Source organism: Saccoglossus kowalevskii, chromosome 19 (genome assembly GCF_978046115.1).
Source record: "Saccoglossus kowalevskii chromosome 19, keSacKowa6.1, whole genome shotgun sequence".
NCBI lineage: Eukaryota > Metazoa > Hemichordata > Enteropneusta > Harrimaniidae > Saccoglossus > Saccoglossus kowalevskii.
Window position 1 is genome coordinate 9734644 of NC_140659.1, and position 21402 is coordinate 9756045.

Genomic DNA, 21402 nt, shown 5'->3' on the forward strand with positions numbered 1-21402 from the left:
GTTTTTAGCGTGTGTGTTGTTATCGTCGCGTGGGGCTCAATTCCCGCGCGTGCGCAGGTGACTCTCCCGCTTTAAATGTGTATTGTTAGTAATTAAGTAATGTCAAATAATACATTAGTTATTGTTACTCACCAACGTCACTCAGCACCAATAGAGTAATTGGAATGCCCATGAAGGCGTAACATATACATAGTATACGTCCAATGGTAGTCACAGGAGCAATATTACCGTAACCTGATATCAAAACAGGAAACAAACCATGAGCTGTGAATTACTAATATTCAATGGAATTCATTTCACATTCACATAAAATTATTTACATTAATAATATATGCATGAGGTCGTGATGTTGTATTTAGTGTGTCAATGGGCATATGAGAATTTCCATATTTTATAGGAAAAAAAAACCTGCTTCTGGTCCAAAGTTTCTTTTAAAATCTAAGCGTTGATGCGTTTTTTTCGGCAGGTACATTTCTTTCTGTTTTCCTTGTTTCATATAAAAATATAAAAATCCGAACGCGGCATTTGCAACTGATGCGTGACCACAAACATACCTATTTTTTTTTTTTTTTTTTTTTGAATACCAACAACTCAAAACATGCAACAAATTGCCAGTGGCTAATAAATAAACTACGTAACATGGCGTACTTTTCTATAAATAACTACCAGTTGCAGCAAGTGAATGAGAGCGCCGCCAGTGTTGATGTTTCGAAACGCGCTATGCACATGGCTTATTTGCATATTCGACGTTGTTCGAACTGTGGCCTAAAACCATTGTCGGTTAAGACATGTATGTTCAATTCGCCTGACCGTTCCTAATTTTAAAAGTTTACTATCATGCTTTCATGCCCTGCTACAAGATGATCGACACGCAGAAATAAACAATGTATTTTACACGCGTTGTGTACGTCGCTGTGGGACCCGTATCGAGCAGGACGCGACGCGATCCGTATCGAACAGAACGCGGTGCGACGCCTCGGACTGTAGCGCTTTAAATTACTAACTTTATAAATTGGTTACGAACTAAATATATTTGATTTATCTTAGTTCATTTACTAGGTTTCCCGCAACCCTTAGCGTCTTCTAGAAATGCACCATGTACAGATAGAGAATCACTAACATCAGAACACAGATAATTGTTTTAGGGTAGCATTTAGAAATACACTTTGCCAAATGTATCCGAAAATAAACTTGCGAAGGGACTAACAACAAATCGTAAATTATTTACGCATTTATGATTAAAAGTATCCTCGACTGATTTATACGACACTGCGTAGTGACCTCAAGATTTGTTTCTCGTTACAATAAAATGCACCTTTTAATCTGTCCTAGCGTGTTTAAGTAAATAGCGCCACCATTGTCAGAATACTTACCTATTGTTGTTATTGTTGCCGAGGAGAAGAACACAGCACCGGTGAACGTCCAATGATGTTCATTTTCACTTAATGAAATACGACTGTTCAATATTGCCTCTTCCCACTCGCCTAAATAATACTGTATTAAAACGGTTCCGTTTGTTTGATTTGTTGCCGATATACCCCATAGCGTCTTCACGAGTACTTGCCTCATTTCGGTCAGTCGCTGACGTTCCTGTCTCTCGCGGGGTGCCTCGATAGTTTGAAAAATGAAAGCCCCAATGACAACGTACGTGAAAAATAAAAGTACGAGTCCAACATGCGATGATATGACGTGGATCCACTGACGAGGATGGCATTTTGTTTTTAGTTCTTCTTTAGTAAACGTTCGATGTCTAGAAGGAGTAGTTGTTTGCCGCTCAGTATCAATATTCATATTATTAAGCACATTCGCGTGTCGTGGAACAGACAGTCCGATTTTCATATTTCCTAGAGTTGCCATAGTTATAAGTTAAATCCTTATCATTAACGTCACCTGAAAAAAAGAAAACAGCGTGAGCGAGACAGTTTGGCTGTGATGTGATATAAATATTCACCATCTCAGTTTAACAAAAACTATTGCACGTTATGCCACACTTCAAGCCTTAAAGGAAACATCAATCCAAACAACATAATGACCTCTGAAGAAAAAGCTTCACAAATGTAAGAGCATGCAATTTACAGTTTTTTTATATCACTCTTCATTCTCTAGTATTCAACTTTTCATCAATATTATGTAGTCAGCCATCGTGATTTTCAAGCAAAAAATATGGGTAAAGTACGACATCATATAATCTGTTGTCAGAAAATGATTTCATCTATAACTTCACAAGTTGAACTTCAAATTGGCTGAAAGTTTGGAAATTGGTAACAAAAATGTGCTGGTGCCACCCATGTTTATAAAATAGTTGTATGGAAACTGAACTGAAAAATTTATTTTTATGTTTTTCTACCAAATGCTCAAATTTCCTTATATTGTATACAACTAACCAATGTGAGTAGGTTATATGGGTGATATATTATATGTTGACCACAAAAAGGGGACAAAAAAGTGTCATTCTATATTTCACGACTAAAATATAGATTTTTATTTTTTTTACGTTTTTAGCAATATCTTTACTTTATGTGTATTTGTAATATTCTAATTTCCATTACTATAATTATATACATGAGTAATATGCACAACGAAAATTTTAATTAATTCGCATCAGTATTTCTCATGACATAGATGAAATAATTTTCTCAATTTCTGATGACAGATTCTATGATGTCATACTTTACCCATAATCCTTTGCTTGAGAATCAAAATGCCTGACTACATAATACTGATGTAAAGTTGAATATCTAGAGATTGAAAAGTGATATGAAAAAACTGTAAATTGCATTCTCCTACATTTGTAGAGCTTTTTCTTTAGAGGTCATTATGTTGTTTGGATTGATGTTTCCTTTAACGGACAAATCTACATCCGGGGTTTACGTCCAAACATACAACGAATACAGCATTGTCGTAGCAGAAACAATCTATACTTTAACTATGAACTATATAAACAAGATTGAATTATATAACCCATACGGTGTGACATTTGGTAAAGATGTGACGTATGTAAGCTAACAACGTACTTAGGAACGGATGCATGCCCTCTGACTAGAGGGACGCACCTGTATAATGACGACATAACCGGATTAGGTTATGAGTAATCACGCGCGGATTTAGGAGGAGGCGCGCCAACTCCTAACCCCCACCCCGCCAAGAAATTACAAATCAATTGACAAACCCAGCCCACGTCAATAGAAGCGCCCCCTATCGAATTTCTGGATCCGGCAGTGGTAACGCGTATACGAGTAAGGAACGCGGCGCACCTCATCTATATCCGCCCCTGGCACAGTCATTATGCCGTTTTAGTGCAGTTTGTGTTCACGGTGTGTAAAACAAGTGAATCGGAATATTGATATTCCAGTCCTGTACTCGTATTTATTATAATGATGTCATCAATGAACTTATAACTATTTGTATTAGTTTCACGAATAGCCATCAATGTTGAATTGGATTTAATTTAATTTACTTGTTTGATAACTCATTTTATTTATAGGTCTGTCGCAAAGCCTTTACAAATTGGGTTGCAACTATCGGAAACGTGGCAAGATAAAAATTAGACGAGACAAATGCAGAGGTCAGGTTATAGCAAGCATGTACATACCGCAGAGACTCGCGAGTACCTCATATAAAACATGACCCGGGGTCACCTCTCAATATTACCCGTAACAAAATGTCAAACACAGCATGATAAAACATAATTACATATGCTGGCCCTGAGAGCGAACATGCTTTCACTTACTCCAGAGGGTGGACATCCACTTAAAACATGTTTCCCGAGGCCGTGCGCGAACAGGATTTTATTATTGACGTGATCCGTACTCCCGCAGGGGCGTCTGTTACTGCCACTATGCTAATTACATGTACGCACTGGGTACCAAAAAAACGTACGCCGACCCAATATAAGATGCCGAGGCGCCAGGTCCATGTACTGTATAATGACTTGGGACGCTGGTAATGATGATTATCGATATTTTAGAACGGCAAACCGCGACAATTTGTTACATATCGCTATTTTATGGAGATAGCTGTCGCGATAATTACATCATTTATTTGTATGACAAGGTCTTAAGAATCCTTGTTTTTGTTACGAGAATACATGTACGGATCATGAGTTGAATACGATTTTACATAAACGTGGTTTAAACCGCTAACGGTGTAGAAACACATGTATTGTTTGTTTTGTAATTATGCTTCAGACGTCAGTTCGATTTCCGACTATAGACAAGCAGGAATGGCAATGAAGCAATAAAAATAGAATACTTGTAGTTCCTAACGATTTGAATATAGTTTCAGTATTGCAATTAATGTGGGTGTCAATGTAGTTTCGACACTTAAATCGTAAACTCTCACTCAGTAGACACTAAGCACGTTTTGACTTCGACTGCCCTCAATAACAATCTCGCCTCCGGTACGTGTAATCATTACAAATCAATCGAATATAAACAACCAAATACAATTTCGTAACAAGTGTACGCACTATATTAGAGCGTAGTAAAAAAAATATCAATCAGGTTACTTCACTAACAGAACATCGTGATCCCGGAAAAATCATTAAATCGGATTATTTATTGTCTCTTTGTATGATTCAATCACCTTATAATGGCACCCTGCGAATTTCAATCTAGACGAACATGCTTAATCTGTTGTCAATTAGTATGACTTGACAGATTACTGATCTAATATAATATGCATAAAACGTGCATGCCCCGCTTGGTTTTTTATACTTCCATGTTTACACACACTTACCGCCAAGTGCCAACACTGTGGATATACACATTTCTTGGCGGACTGTCGCCAGGCAATCTGAATACGGTTCTATTTGTAATCCTTGTACGCCCTATAAGTATACCACACACAGGGGCGCAATTTCATGTTTGACATCATACACAACAAAAAAGGTGAAAGATTCTACTCTCAATAATGCTTTTGTATCACCCTGGGATGTCTGTGAGTGTAACGGCAACGTGGCGATGAGAAGCGTGGGATAGTAGATATAACCCCATACGTGCTGACATGTCGTCTGCTACTCAGACGAGCATCACATTAAATCACTCGTACATAATGGCGGATACTTGCCCCACTCTTGACATTATCTGATTTATTTTACATAATTCTTATTCGCGTTTCCAGTCATACCATTGCTTCTAGAAGGGCCAAAGGCTAGATTACTCTGAGAAAAAGAAGTGCAAACCGTTGGTTCATGTCTTCCAATATGGCTACACTTACATCGCGTAGACCAGGTCGGGCAAGGGACGTCATTGGATTCACCGCAAGGAATTGTGGGTGGTGTCATGCACTCAGATCCAACGAAATCTCGCGAGATACGACTTCATAAACATCACTTCACATGATTATGGATGAAAATGATAACCAAAATGGTTTGTTAGGGATGGACCATTTCCCGCTCACTGTGAGATTCCGCGCTATGCGTAAAATCAAACGTCAAAACCAGGGGATAGTGTCGCAGTGATGTCAAAACATCGCGTGGGATTCGACAAACGCGAATGTATTAGGGATGTACTTCTACCCTTAGTAATGTCCTATACACATTTAATGATGTTAATTGTTTATGAATTTTGAAATTGAGCAATAAAAATAAGAAATTCAAGTTCAAAACAAATTCGATTTTTTGCGACAAACGTTCGGTCCGCGTTATTCACGCAATGTGCGAGATATCGCGAGATCATTGTGAATTAACAGTTTGCTCCAGACTTGCATAGCTCGTTAAGCGTGGCGTTATTCAACCTTGTGTACGCATGCGCGTGTAACTATTGACTCAAAATAGACACGCCGACGCCCTGAATAATGCATCATGCGACGTGTTGTTTGACGGAGTGCTCTACATTTCATGATTTCAAAAACAAAACAGCTGATACCGATCAAATACATTACCAGCGCAAGCGCTAGTATGGCGTCAAGTGCTCCATGTTTACGTGCAATCAGGCTCCGGGTCGCAGTCTTGTGGATAAGACCTATTATAAATGCATATTCATTAGGCTTATCTATCACTGCCCTCTAGGCTGCGTGTATAAGTTACGTGGCAAATGATGAAAATGTGAATTGCACCGTCGGAGATAAAGCAAACAAGAACATGTGTACTACACAACCACCACCACTACTACCACCACGCAACATCCAACCTACCCTTGTGACATGTTGTTGTGACCGGGCTCGCTAGGTTGATCCGTCCAGTAGCCTCACGTCCATAAATATAGGTTTTCAAGTTTACGTGTTGGCACCTTACAAAATTGAGGCTGAATGATATTGAACAATTTTATAGTGAGCTAATTTCGATGTCTGTGTTTGCCTGACAGAAACAAGAACATAAAACTGGTGGACGACGATTACAGAAACAGGTTTGTTTTTTTCGAACACAAAGAAAAAAATGAACACAAAGAAAAAAATATATTTGTGATATTGTTTACCTAACGAAAACTTAGAAATATAACTGGTGATCACCGATTACTGAATGGAGTTATTTTCAAACACTAGCAAAAATAAACACAAACAAATCATATATTTGATTTAAATTTGCTGAGCTGGCACGAAGATGAAACTGTTGAATGTCGTTTACAAAAAGTAATAGTGGAATATATGTTACAATATTGCTAAATGTTAACCGGCACACACATAGCATCAGTGGATTCATTGAAAATGCGCTTCTCTCGGGAAACTGTATTTGTCTTATATCCACCACCTCAACATAAATCAAACACTGGGTATCACGGAGATTGTGGACACCGAGTCTACAGCCCGGAGATTGCAAGTTACTGTACTTGCACCAAAAGTGTAGGCTTTGGCGTTATGACTGCTATATTGTACTTACTCATATCAGATCTGCACTGCCTTCTCTAGCTCAATACATATCGTAGTCGCGCCTGGTGCGGTTGCAACGTCTCTGGGAAGTTCTGTTCGCAAACCAGACCCATTATGGTGGCTGGAGATAAGAATAAAATCACACATCGTGAGTTGTTGTTAATCGGGCGTATCCGAGAGCAAAGGTCTTGGATATTTCCAAGAAAAAAATGGATTGAGTTTTCCACATCCCGTATCCTTTCAATGGCGTTTATGTTTCCATTGCACTCATGCAAGAATATAAATTCATGCACCGGATATGATGATGTCATAATAGCGGATATGACGATGTCGCAGCGTACTTCCAGTCTGAAACATACACGTGTTTTGAGACTGGAAACACAAATTAAACAAAATCCCACATGCTATGCTATTTCAGTTGATGTATGTCGCCCTTAGCCTTTATAAAATCACGAACGCCAGCGTATATGTAATAAGTTATCAGCTGAAAGTAGCGAGAACATAGCTATTCTAACAGACATGTTGAAAGTTGTATAACTCCCCGTACGGACACTTTTTCTCTGTGCATGCATGTGTGTATGCTAATTTCATACTTTGTTATCGGTTGAGTTAATCGGACAACGTCTTGAAAAATCTACCAGAGGCGCTAATCAATTCGAGCACTGGATTTATTTTAACTGGTGTCCTGGAAGATTATGTGAGACGACTGACCGCTGATTGGCAGTAGTAGTGTCAATACGTCACTTCCGCAAATCCTAGGATCCGGGTTTTCCAGCCTTCAAGACTTCAAAGTAGTTAACCATAGATTAGAACAATAATTAATACCTACACGCAGATAATTACAAGGATAAAGTTATGTTCCGAAAAACAGGGCAGTGAGTAAGTGAGTGATCATAGTGAGCATTCATTGGTTCATTGGGTACTAAGTTACTCGATTCGATTCACCGAGTGAACACATCCCTTTTCTTTTAAACAACCATGAATGACTATACCCCCAATACCAAATATTAAAGGGCGGTGGTCGTCTTGCCGCGTCCTGATCGATATGGGACTTACAGTGACGTACACAACGCGTGTAAAATACACCGCCCTTTAAGTAACGCAAACTTGACACCTTCGCAGGAATGGAACACGAAAATCAAAACAATATGTAGATGATACAGAATATACAAAAATTATACAAAAATTAAAACAATATATATGTGATATAGTCTACGAAAATATCTCGAGCGGAGTATAACATAGTAAAACTATCGTAAGCTTTGCCTCCTCGTCAGGTTTAATAAAATAGTATTCATTTATACACCCTGGATTGTGTATAGTTTTAAAAATCCAAAAAATTATTTTAGAAGTACTTTCTATTAAATTCAACGTGAATTCATATGAAATTATGTTTGTTTTAGTGACTAGACACTACCTTGATTTCTATCCAAAGCTGACTAGTTGCAGCCTGAGTGCTCTAATATTTGTGGCAGGTCCAGCTGATTTTTACATTTTTCATTTGAGATATGATCTACATATAATACAAAGCAGGAAAGCAACTTAAACTATATGCACTACTGGCAAGTAATGGATACGCCTGAGACTTCACGATTATAATAGAAATTATTTCGTGATTGACCACATATTATTGAACAGGAATTCAAAAAAAAACATCTCATTAATTGTATATGTCGCAACAGAATCAACATTCCAATTACAAACACAGTTTAGACTAACATTATCTAGATTTCTAATGTGTGAGTCATACTCAATGATTACATGTACGACGCCAGCAGCTGAGTCCGACAGCTCTTACGAATATCAAATAGTCTAAGCTCAGAACTCCGCATAAACTATACGTAACTGTAACTGAAATGCAATGCAATGAGACCGGAATGTGCTGCATTTTATTCTAAATTCACTAGTCTAAGAGTGCATCGGGGAATTACTATTATTTCTTTAGAGTTGTTACATTGTTGCAATTTGAAGAATAAAAATGTTTTCTTCGTAAACACAAGGCAACTCACTGAAGATATTATAGCGACACACTAACTTGTTTTATTTCGATGATGAGTTCAAGCGTTATGTATAAAATTCACTAACCCCTTTGTGCATCGAGAATACAGAGACGCAATAAAATTAATTAATTAGCCAAACTTTAAATAGACAGAAGCTGCGTTTTTCTCATTTATTTTCATATTTGATAATCTATGCAGTCCTGAGCCGAAATTACCTTTGTAATACCAAATGAGTAAACACATTGTGATATGATATGTAACATGATATGCATTTATAACAGGTATATAACCGCATTCAAAGAGCTGGAAAATGAATTCTTGGTAGACAGTTAAATTATTTCCATATGTTTACGGGCTGCATGCATATGCATAGCGATAAATCCTAACATTTTACAACCCACCCCCATCCTCAATCTGTATTCATTTGGTTTCACAAAGGTCAAAGGTCAGTATTACATGGACTAAAATTTATGAGAAAATTGACAAAAGAAAACGCAGCGTGTGCCCATTTAATACATTCCCCTTGTAAATTATAAACGCGATCGAAAACACGGGAGACACTTGTAGTTCTGGATGAAATTCGTTTATTTACGTATCTCCATTTTTGTTGGATTGCCCCCGCGAAGGAACTTGAAATTCATAAGCCGATTGAACGTGATTAATCACTAGCTCTGTCAATTTCCTTCATCGATGACAACCAATTCCCAATTGCATACACACCACAGTTGTGATACGCGAAATTGTGGCCCAATACTCGCGGTTAAAATCCATCACGACGTGTTCAATTATTCAGACGGAACGTCTCCGATTGATCAATTTTATTCCTGAGGACGTATGGGAATTGTACCCTCGCTAAACAATACGAGTTGTCAGCAGTTAATCTTTGAACAGCTCGCAACATTATTAGATCTGTACACTATTCCAATGAGATCATCAATACCATGTAATGCCAGTTGTAATATGCCTAAATGATAGTGTGAAACATGAAGATAAATTCCCATTGCTTATACTATTTTTTTGGAACTTGAACCGGACAACCCAGAAGAGGCTGAATGGAAATCCGTCAATTAGATTAAACTTGACATCGCAGGGGAATAAACTAAATGCTTTTGAAAACCATCTGATCGTATCGCTATCTACATCCTGTTTTTTGCTTCTTAGAAACGTTAGATACACACGAGTTAATCCTTTTTGAAAATAATTTATATAACGCATTAGCGGTGCATACACGTGGTCTGCCTGTAACAGATTGGTGAATGCAATACAATATAACCATGACTTAAAATCATATACATAAACGACTGATTCACGTGGGCGGGCCATACATTCTAAAGACGTGATAGATTGTCTACGCAATATTTAATGGGGTCATTGACTCCTAGCTGGATGCATAGTCAATAATCCCAATAGTAGTGCAGTTCGGTACAGCACATTAATATGGTTTTAGGACAGGTTATAGTGGCGTAGTGGTGATTACGATTGCTTGCGTACGTACGTTGTTGTCAGTTTAAATCTTGTTGTTTCGTGTTTATATATTCGTAATATGCCTGTAAATTGTAAAACTGCAAATAGTCGGCTTCAAACATCGCCCTCAGCCTGTGTACACTTGTCATAGTTAAATCGACAAGTATATTTTTTAAATCAGCCTTATTAATAAAACCATAATTCAGTTGTAAATTTGGACATTCGATTGAGTATCGGGCATGTTCTTGATAAGCAAATGTAGATCATATATATCATTACAAAACATAGTTAAACCCTGGTGACCTTGCTCTTTGTTATATAACATTATTCCCTTATCATATTTTTTTTCAACATGAATATGCATTATCATAGTTAATTTTGAATTCGAACAAGTTTTGGGATTGAAACAGCAGTGGGGAAGCAGTCTACCAAAAGTGCTTGATTGATGTTAATAACTTACAAAACATTGGTGCCTAATGTGTTTAATTATTTCAAGAGATATAATTTCCAGTTGACTGAGCTAGCTAGCTGAAAAGCGAATCATAAAATTATCAAACAAACTGGTGGTGATCAGTTTAATAAATTGCATTGTTTGTTTTCAGGTGTGTGTTTTCAAAATTTTTCTCGTTTTTGAAATTATTCATTTTTGTTTTATTAATTTATATCAAGTTTGATTATTTTCATAATTATTTCTAGTGTGCTTGTATGTTTATTTTTGTTTTATTTTTCGGTGTTTTTCATTTGTAATTTTTTTTTTTATTTCCCGCATTTCCCAGTCTCATATTCTTTAAATATTATTTTTTATATTATAGTTTTTTAAATGTTATTTCTAGATATATATATTATTTTGATTTTGAGGATAAGGCTATGAAATTCTGTTTTTTTTTTATTATTCTGTATGATAGAATATTTTTGCAACGCTTAGCGTGCCGTACATATTTCCTCTGGGACCAGTGACCTTTGAATGAGTATCATCAGTAATCAGTCGATTCAAAAATTGATCTTCTGATTTTGACGACTACTTTCTCGATTTTTGGATGATATTTTCACACAGGACATCTGTCGTTCCCACTAAGGGAAGATTTCATACTGATGAATTAGGCGAACAAGTTTGGTACACTTTGGAATAGGATTAGTAAAGTTATTGTGTACACATTATTAACAACGACGACAACAACGACGACGACAGACATTTTACCCTCAATATACATTTTCCTTTCATCTTTGATGATACGGGGAAGGTACAGCACTTTAGGCTATGTTATGCAAATTGCCAAAAGTTTACGCCCACTCCATTGTGTCATTGACTAGTAAACTGAGCCCAGAATAAGTAAACATCTGCAGGTATAAAAGTAATCCAATAAATACATACATACATATATATATATATATATTACTGTTTCAGCTTCAGCAAATTTATTTAATTCGACAATTCGACAATTGCACAATTAGATATTATTCGCAAAAAAACGAGGACGACACTTTTAGAAACAATGTTTCTGACAACGCATGTCTTTTTTGACAATGGGAGGGTTACATTTGTTAATGATACTGTAGTTTTTGCTAATAAGATAGAAATTGAATGAAACATGTGATGCTTTGACTTGGTTGCTATGGGCATTGACATGGCTAAGTTGGTAATTGCATTTATGCATAATAATGAAGTCAAATGACACTCCCACATCGAAACTCCCAAAATCCCCAATTCCAACTAATTTTTGTGTTTTATAAAACTAACTTATCATTTTCTAAAAAAAGTCTGATTTCATGGTAAAACCAATATTTGTACGATAATATATAAATATATATTTAAAACAGATACTGTTTGATCTGATCATATAATTTGACACTCATTTTGTCCGCTAAACTTAAAACGTCTTTAAAATAATACAAGGCATATACACCCTACTATATAGCCATAACAACCGGGACCCATTACAATTAAATTATTATCATTTCATACCTATGCTTAACTTTCCTAAAACGAGATTGTCATGAAATAACTAAGATGATTGCTTCTCTTTTGAATATTGTCGATGAACAGCTTTGGAGATTTCTTTAAGCATACCAGTACGTCACGCAGATGTGATTTACCCCATTTCCTGTTCAATACATGTACACATCGTGTCCATTTCTTATCACAAGATCAGTGGAAAACACAAATAGTAAAAGAGATGGGCAATTGCAAGACAATTCGAAACAAATGTTTGGCACTACTTTTCTACAAAGGCGTGGAAGGATACTTTGCTCAGTGGTCCACATAGTATAACACCACAGATGACAAACTGGATGTCATCACCATACACGTGACCTAATGCCAAACCAATATTTCAAATTTACTTATCATGTTTGTAATGACGATCTTGTTTGAAACGTATTATGCAAGTTATGTGGGGCTGTATTATATTATTTCTATTGGGCCCACGGGGGCGATTAAATATACACGAGTTTCCCAGGGTACCTACTCTAAAAAAAAACCAGCATGACAATAATTGTCCGTGATGCTAATCGAATCTGATTTAATAACTACGTCATTATAATACCCCGGGTCACATTTAGTATATCTCACAACTGTAGTTGTCATGTAGTATGTTTTGCAGTGGTTGAAATTTACTTCCAAACGTTGATTTGTCCACTCACTGTATTGGGCAAGCTACATACTAGGATTCACAGCATATAAAACGCTTCGTAATCGACATAACTGCGATTTCCGACCAATGATGCTTCAAAGTTTACGTATTGGGTGAAAAACGTCAAGCAAGATAACTTATAACACGATAACTTACATTCTACAGTATCACATGGAAATGTCGAAATAATATCACATGGACGTATACCAGATATATCACCTGATTTGTGCATAGTTTCACGTCAAATCCTCTTCTCAAATTTCTTTATATTTTCGTCCATAAAAAACAATAATGAACAAAATGATTCTTTGCATTCATATCTATCAGCAAAATGAATGTATTTTTTTAGAATAGGATTCACGTTTCACGTGATAACGAAGTAGATTTATGAATAGCAAGGTAGACGATACCCTCTGGTAAAATAACAACATTAATATATTTAATATACCGACAATGTAGCGTCTCCTAGTATTGATAGATTAGGAAGACTACAATTTGCTTTTACTGCTAACTATAATCGATTAACTGGCACTCCGATCGTTTTATCTGGATCAATAGTTTTGCGTATCAGTCTATTGACGTTACGTTCTTGACCACGCGGTACTCAGGGATGCACATTAACAGCTTGTGACTTGGCAATACGTTTTTTTAAATAACTATTTTTAATGTGTTAAAATGCTAATGTTTCTGTTACACGGCGGTAGACATTCACCAGCGCGTGGTTTAGTGTAAAGTCACATATACGAACCTCGCCGTTTCTAATAGCACCAACCTCAACTTGGCATTGCACGGGATTAATTTCTCCGATGTATCGAAAACTTAATTCTTATACAGTATGTAAAAATCCAACGACAGAATTTGTCCCAAAGTTAGTACGATGTCACCAATGTGTTCCTAAAACCGTAAATACAGTGACCCCCTCCCCTCCAAGAAAAATCTGCAAAATTGTATTTGAGGAGCGGTGTTCAAATATGCAAATCATGCAAAACGGAAATCACGATTTCGATTTATTTATGGCAACAACAACAACTGCGAAACGGATACAAGGGATAAATAGGATCTCTAGTTCGGGACCGGCGGATATCGAAATGATTAAATTCGTTATTATTAAGCATCAGAACACATGACTATTAATACATTCGTTTAATAAATTCAATATCGCAAGCTCATTGGAAAACCTTTATATATTAATACAAGTGTGTACAATTTTAATATACCAGTTTCTTGAAGAAGAAACAACAACAAATAGTCGCTGAGCAACATCGTACATATGCTTACATCCCAATCGTAACGATAACGCTGATACAAGGCAATTAGTGCAGACTTTTATTTCTGTAAACTCAAATGACTGGCTTCCAAACAACAATCATAAATACTTCAATCAGTATATCATCGGGAGTGATTCCACGAGATTTAATGGTGGTCAGACGTGGGACGCAATGTTTAAGACAATATTTGTTCGTGAACCTAAAAGCCGTTCATATGTGTAGGTAAATATTTATAGAGAAAATGTACATGAGAATTGACGAGAAACGCGATTGCAATCACCACAAGCAACATCACAATCATACAATCCATCAAATTATCTAGATGACGGAGGAGTTACATGTTTTTATGTCAATATCATTACATTTGTTCGAAAAACATCCTTAAGTCCGATTCGCAATGTATGCTCCTTTGAATATAATACGACAACCTTCTTTTCCTTTTTGCAATTAGTAATCTATTATCTATATTCAGGAAACTGGTATATTAAGATATATTTACGAGTGACCTTGGCTTTTTAACTTGTAGTGAAGCGACGAGTCAAAATACCATGATCACGAGTAAAAAAACGTTATCACGGAGCTGTCGTATACCATACATGGTTTTACGATATATATATGCTGTGGGACATATACAGGTGACTTCGCAGCAGATTTCGTTTCTATGGAAACTAGATTCTAGATGAACTAGATGTGTTGAAATGTACTGCAAATGACGTCCGCCCTTAGTTGAATTATTTGAATCATGTCATAGTTCAAGAGATGGGACCGTGATATTGTGTACGCTCAATTTAAAACAAGCCACACACTTGTGATGACCGAATCCAAATTTGACGTTTATTAAATTATTTTAGTAATGATTTTGAAAAGTGTTAAATTGATCTGAAACAAAGCAAGTCTGTATTGCACGTCGGTGTGCAGTTTGGATATATCTGTGCTAATAATTGAATGATTTGCTGAAAGTGTGATATAAAATAAAACATAACTTTCAAATGTGATGTGAACGCCAGATAAAGCTTGCTAAGTATACCAAATATAAAATCGTCGATTAATGATTGTTAACAGTTGTAAGAACAATAAAAAAACGTTTCGTGATCGAGTTAAACGTACTACATAAGTAAGAAATATGTTTCCTATTTGACGGGTCGTATAATATGGGAATCGTTTTTAATGTAATTTCAATATTTACTAAAGTATGTCGATTTCTTGTCGTATTCATGAGTGGTCTTGGTATTTTGATAAAACGGAAAACGTGAAGGCAGTTATCTAAGCTACTACTGTCTCATCTACAAAGACGATTTCGCAGTACACATCGCCGACAAACAAATATTGGACTTGGAAACCGGTTGTACTGTATACTTTCAATGTATTAGTAAGTTTGCATATCCATGACATAGTATGAATTAAATGCTTTGAATAAGTTCTATTTTAAAAATAAAGTTGTACGCACGTCAATTTGAGCAATGAAATGTATGGATAAATTTGTGTGAAAATCTGTGCACTGTTTGATTTCTTGTGCAACAAATTGACACGTTTTCTGTTAGATTAATCGGATTCAGTTGATCGATGTACGCTGCGAAGGAAATAAACATCACATGATGTATGCAGTTGTCAGTCAGTATAAAGATTCAAATGATTTTGTTTTAATTATTAATATATTGATCATTTATATTATTGAAAATTACCGTTGTTGATCAATCACATAACTATCTGACACGGTGGTGTTAGTGTCATTAAGTATGGCGTCATGTAAATATGATGGCGCGGTGTTGTTTCTGCTTCTTCTCTTAACAAATGAGCAACGCCCAGCTATGTCGAGCGCTGAAAAAGACGTGGCTAAAACATAGCATATAATAACGTAAGCAATCACTGTAGTAACAAGAAACCTCCGTTATTTCAATGAGATCTTCATCACATTCCACTAAATATGAAAAGAGGCGATATCGATATTGAAATCGAAGACAACATCAAATTATTCAAAATAAGTTCTGGAGTGAAATCAATTGCCACGAGATAATGAAAGATTACATCACTCTGCCGTGGTTGTCATTCACTGATAAACCTCGTGGCGATGATAAGGATGAAGTGTGCGCTGAATAGATATTCTAACGCGCGGTCAACACAACTATGTAGCTACGTGCACTGAAGTGTTATAATTTAATTATTAGTGATTATTATAAGCGACGTTCGCTTTAGTGAGATTCATGCGCTGTATTTACTGTAAGTCATTGAATACGTCATGAAATCCATCCAATAATACATTTTCATTGGTTCACCGATCAATTACGCATTCAGGCTGCACTTGATTTTTTTTTACAGTTACTGTGAATCTCAAATGGCGGGAATGTGTACGTCACGTGTATTTCAAATATAATGGTGTTGAACTATTGGAGAAGGTATATACACTGAACACGTATTCGAAAAAAACTGCACTTACTATGCCTTCATAATGGGTATTCTTCTAAGAGTGCGATTACGGCATGTTGTAGTTACGGTGTCGTTGGCTGTTATCGTAATGCGCTGTTATTTCAGTATACCAGCTCTGTCCGCGGCGCCATTCTTTGATATTGTTTGAGATAACGCATCTTAAAAACTGATGCATAGATTACACACAATTTTAGTAATTGATTTCATCACCAATGTGGTTTTTTTTGTCAATCAGGGTTTATTCATTTTACCGTCGCCTCACAATTATACCTTGGCAGAATCCTCACTATAATCTATGCGACGCGTTTCCACGGGAAATCAAACGCGTGTTTTTGTCAGTTAAGCCATATGATATAAAACGGCGAAATTCTATTAGTTTTAATTTGTAATTGACGCGTCGTATTGTTACAGTAACGCTGAATGATGAATCAAGTATCTTAGAGCGCTAAGTCATCATTTGTAATTTTACATTTAGTTGGAATACATCGTTTTCTAACAAGATCACGCGCGAACTGGTAAGGGCGGCAATGGAAGGTCGGCTCGAGGGAAATCGGGCGCCAAATTATAGAATTGAGTCACCGTCTCGACCACTGTATTGACTGTTTCTAAACTACCTGCCAATTACATACTGTAGAATTAATAATAATGACTGGGATTAATTTTAACGGGGTTTATGTTTATTTGTTCAGTTATATTTGCATATGTACAGAGTTGTAATTTTGCGGAATAATAATCAACATTTAACAATCAACTATTTGAACGCCGTATTTTTCCCGCCAATTTTGTAGTGTAACAGTTTGCACATTCTTATATTCTTTCGTGAATACTACGACATTGTGTGAAATTGTTTTCTATTTTTATTTTTTGTTTGTTTGTTTGGGGGTATTGGCAAGTGAATTCAGAAATACATTAAAAATATTTCACAATGAAAAACGGTGAGTCTTGTTGTAGTGTTCTTTGTTCATTTTTGACTAAATTAATACACTTTCCCACTCGCTGAAAGTCCACAGATTAACATTTTTGAAAAGTTTTTATTTTTGTGATAGGTTTCATTCAACGTTACAGCACGTTTACCGAGAGTTTACATCTCGAATTCATTAATGATATGCAAATCCACGTAACCGTTACCTTGTTTGGCTATGCGATGGATCACGCACGGGAACAATTCACGCTTACGTAACATTGATGAAAACTGTTTCATCTTGGTAATTGACGATAACGGTAAACGTACAATGAAAGTGACAAATGCGCATTCTGTGATTTACAATATCGACAGTCTCACTGCAGCCTTATATCGAGAATTGAGTTCATCAGATTCACTGCGTGAGTATATCTTGATGCGCCGTCGTGCGTGTCATTACGGTAATAAAGTAGATGAACAAACCGACAACATAGAGATCACGAACCATAAACACGGTATTCCTGAAATGATTACGTTTGGGTTCAGGTAGGGTTAGCGTTGTAGCTAGTTACGGGCATAGTCGAAACTATTTACCATAAAACGCCTGCAACGTAGGCTTTATGTTGGAATCAATAGCGCTGTATTGGCATTGGTAACATTAAGATTTTATTCTTTTACAAAACATTAAGCATCTATTTAATGTCCAGTTGATTTTTACGTTAATGATCGGCACAAAAGTATATGCAAATTAACTGTTCGGCTCAACTAGCAGATATTATGTTCCGTAAATAAGGTGTTTTAGAACTAGATATAATTCAGAAAATATACAAAACAAATACACCACAGTGAATATAATCCCCATGACGTCCAGAAAATGTGTAATGCACACAGCGTACAGAAGTGGAAATGAATCCATAGTAGTGTGTATGTAACACAAATATCAATAATAGGACATAGACCAGGGCATTATCTCGCATGTATTAGCATTGGTCTGAATAATCAGTTTGTGCATAAAAGGTATAATACATTGAACTTGGGGAAGAAATGTACAAATCGTTCAATAAGCTCAGTGCGATGGGATAAACGTAGACAACTAAAACCATCATGTTATTGCGAATTTTCAATCAATACTGTACCTGTGTTCGGCTTTATTTTGTTACATTTACCAGTCCCCTAGTGTTACACGTGTATATAATCTTTATCCGTGGAAACTGGTCCAATTGCTATGTTTAGCACGACACGGCACTAATACACTAAACCTCGCACGGTGAATTCAATTAGCATACTCAGGCACAACGGAGCAGAGTAAATGGTACGACAGTGCAGACATCGGCACGACACAATGACATTCCTTTCTCACAAGGGTAATAACTCGTTGCCTGTTTCAGAACAGTGTAAAATAGGATGGATTTTAGCATATCAATATAATCGAAGGATAAATCAATAATCATTGTGAGTAACCTTATTATGGTTTCCCGGTGACGTATTGAAGATATATCGTTGCAATTGGTCATCGATTAACACATCCATTACCCATGTAACTTTGATTCGGTTGGCACGACTCAACCGACTCAATTTCTAAAATTGCTTTTATGCAAATTGGCTACTAAAGATTATAACCTTACCTGGACGGTATAGCGATTGACTGTATTATGTATTAACAGATAAGCGATTTCTTGATATAGGTCATACAGTAGTTAATATTTGGTAATAGTTGTCCTATAAATGAAATAAAGCGGGTGTCGTCACCTGCGCATGCGTCAGATGGCCATAGTGTGTCATTGTTTACAAACAAGCGATCACCCATGAGCCTTTGCATTTTAAGTACGCGTTGTTATCGTCGATTGGGACTCAATTCCCGCGCGTGCGCAGGTGATGATCCCTCCGCTTTAAATGTTTCGGACAATAACGCTTCATCTATTGCCGTAAGATGTACATTGGACCAATCATATAGTATTGACTGTTGTGAAATTTAGAACTCGTCGTAGGTGGCTTATGTGTCGACATTTACTACACCTTATTGCTTAGCTGTTCGTTTGGGATTGTTAATTCGGCGTGATGAATAGCTGGTCGATTTGCAATGGCAAGGCACTTGCCGTGATCGTATAGTCTAGTTGTCTGTTTCTTTAGGAAGCAATTGGTCAGACATTTGCCGAAGCTATAACAGAATCGCCCTGCGCATAGTGAATCTGCACCCCGTACATGTACATGTGTTGTGACTGTCGGTGATAGCAATTGAAACTGGCCGGTAGGTGTTTTACTTACACTGACCTACGTATGACGTCAATTAATAAAGTGTGTGTCCATTTAGTAAACCAAATTTCCTACATTTTACAAGTCACGTGACATACTTCCTACGTCATGCTGTATCTAATATGTACTTATGGATGATCGCCGACGTTCTTTTGCGAACATATACATCCTGGTCGGCTTAACGAAATTACATTCACTAGCCGAATCACACAGACCCAATACCATCTGTTAAAAAAAAAATATGAACACATGTAACCTTTGAAACGTTGGTTGTCAGTCTCAAAATTAATTAAAATTTCGTCTGATCGATAATATGCTTTAAAATTATTGCATTCTTGCCAATGATAATTTGGAGTCAGATGTAGAGCGATGTTTCTACATCTTTCACAAAGATGGCGAATCTCACAGGTATTTTTTACCGTGGTTATAATAAACACATTTACAGTGAGCATGAAAGCAACGTCAAGTCAATGGACTTTGTTTTAATGTTATTATCAAATGGAAATTTTCGGGCAAAACAACTACTTGACACTATTATCGATGTACGCTTCTAGAAACGTTCTGACAGTAAGCACACAGTCGTATTGTATACTCCAGTATGATGTCTATGACTTCAAGGCCAGTAATAAATTCATAATACTCGATCAAATACTGAATTAATTCCATTAATGCACAAATCATGTAGTCACAAAACTGTATGACGCACGAATGTTAAAAATTCGGAGGTGGGACCATGTAGCAAAACTGTTATAAAAACATTCGGAGAATATTTTTGCTTGATTGTTAGATGGCTTGAATATTATGTCTCGATAATTTCCAGTAAACTGCATGTAATTAAATAGATAACGTCATTGTGTGAAATGACGTATTATCCGATGAAATGTGACAAAGTACGAATTGTATGCAGCATGATTATTTCGGAGAGTATGACACAGCAAGTAATTGAGTGGATTTAAATTACTTCCTTCGAACATTTATGCCAACTTAAAACAATTCACAGTGAAAATGGACAGCCTCCCACTAAAAATGAATGATATGTTGCCACGTAACATATTAGGGAAACAATATGACATTACAATTGACCAACGGAAAACAGTGTGTAAATTTCGTTTTCGTGTACACATATATAATGCAGAACGGAAACATGTCATTGAATTACTGAGCCTATTATCTGTAAATATTTATAATGTACTATTATAAGAGTGACGTGTTTTGTGTACATGTCAAATGACACGAGTTGAGTTCAACCGTAATACACACGATCTTCATTAAGTAAAAATGTCAAAACAATTACCAACGAGATCGACATCCATTTACGCTGCATCGTCCATCATCAGCTGACAAGGCCACACATGTGGTTGTGGCAATGTGTTTGATGAGATTGCACAATCAGGGCAGCAATCGCCGCTGGTTACATTCAGAAGTGGAGCCCTAATGGCTGACTCCTTACGTCATACTTTGTTTATCCAGCGGGCTGACGTAAAGTTCGAAATCACTGACCAAGCTGTGTAAGCAAGTAATGCCTTCGTAATACCCTGTTATAAACATTGCACGTGTGTTATTCAACTGCACAGAATGAGATTGAGAGTTGAATTGAATCGAACATTACTTACTCGGAAATGGCTACCAAGATCTCGTTGAAAGTGAAAGAGCCA

At 36.6% G+C, this 21402-nt stretch overlaps 1 protein-coding gene across 3 annotated transcripts in view; it reads right to left on the minus strand.

Moving 5' to 3' along the window:
* Positions 1–21402, minus strand: part of LOC102809299 (uncharacterized) — a 49587-nt gene that overhangs the window by 6170 nt on the left and 22015 nt on the right. For 2 of the 3 annotated variants that reach the window (XM_085493621.1, XM_085493622.1), the window contains exons 2-4: positions 6818–6928; positions 1374–1890; positions 133–234 (exon numbers count right to left, since the gene is read on the minus strand). In XM_085493621.1, the coding sequence (XP_085349747.1) occupies positions 133–234; positions 1374–1857 (586 nt within the window). In that variant the 5' untranslated portion in view covers positions 1858–1890; positions 6818–6928. Of the gene's footprint in view, positions 1–132; positions 235–1373; positions 1891–6135; positions 6238–6817; positions 6929–21402 lie in introns of those variants that run through there. The other variant, XM_006817309.3, reaches the window with a different exon arrangement.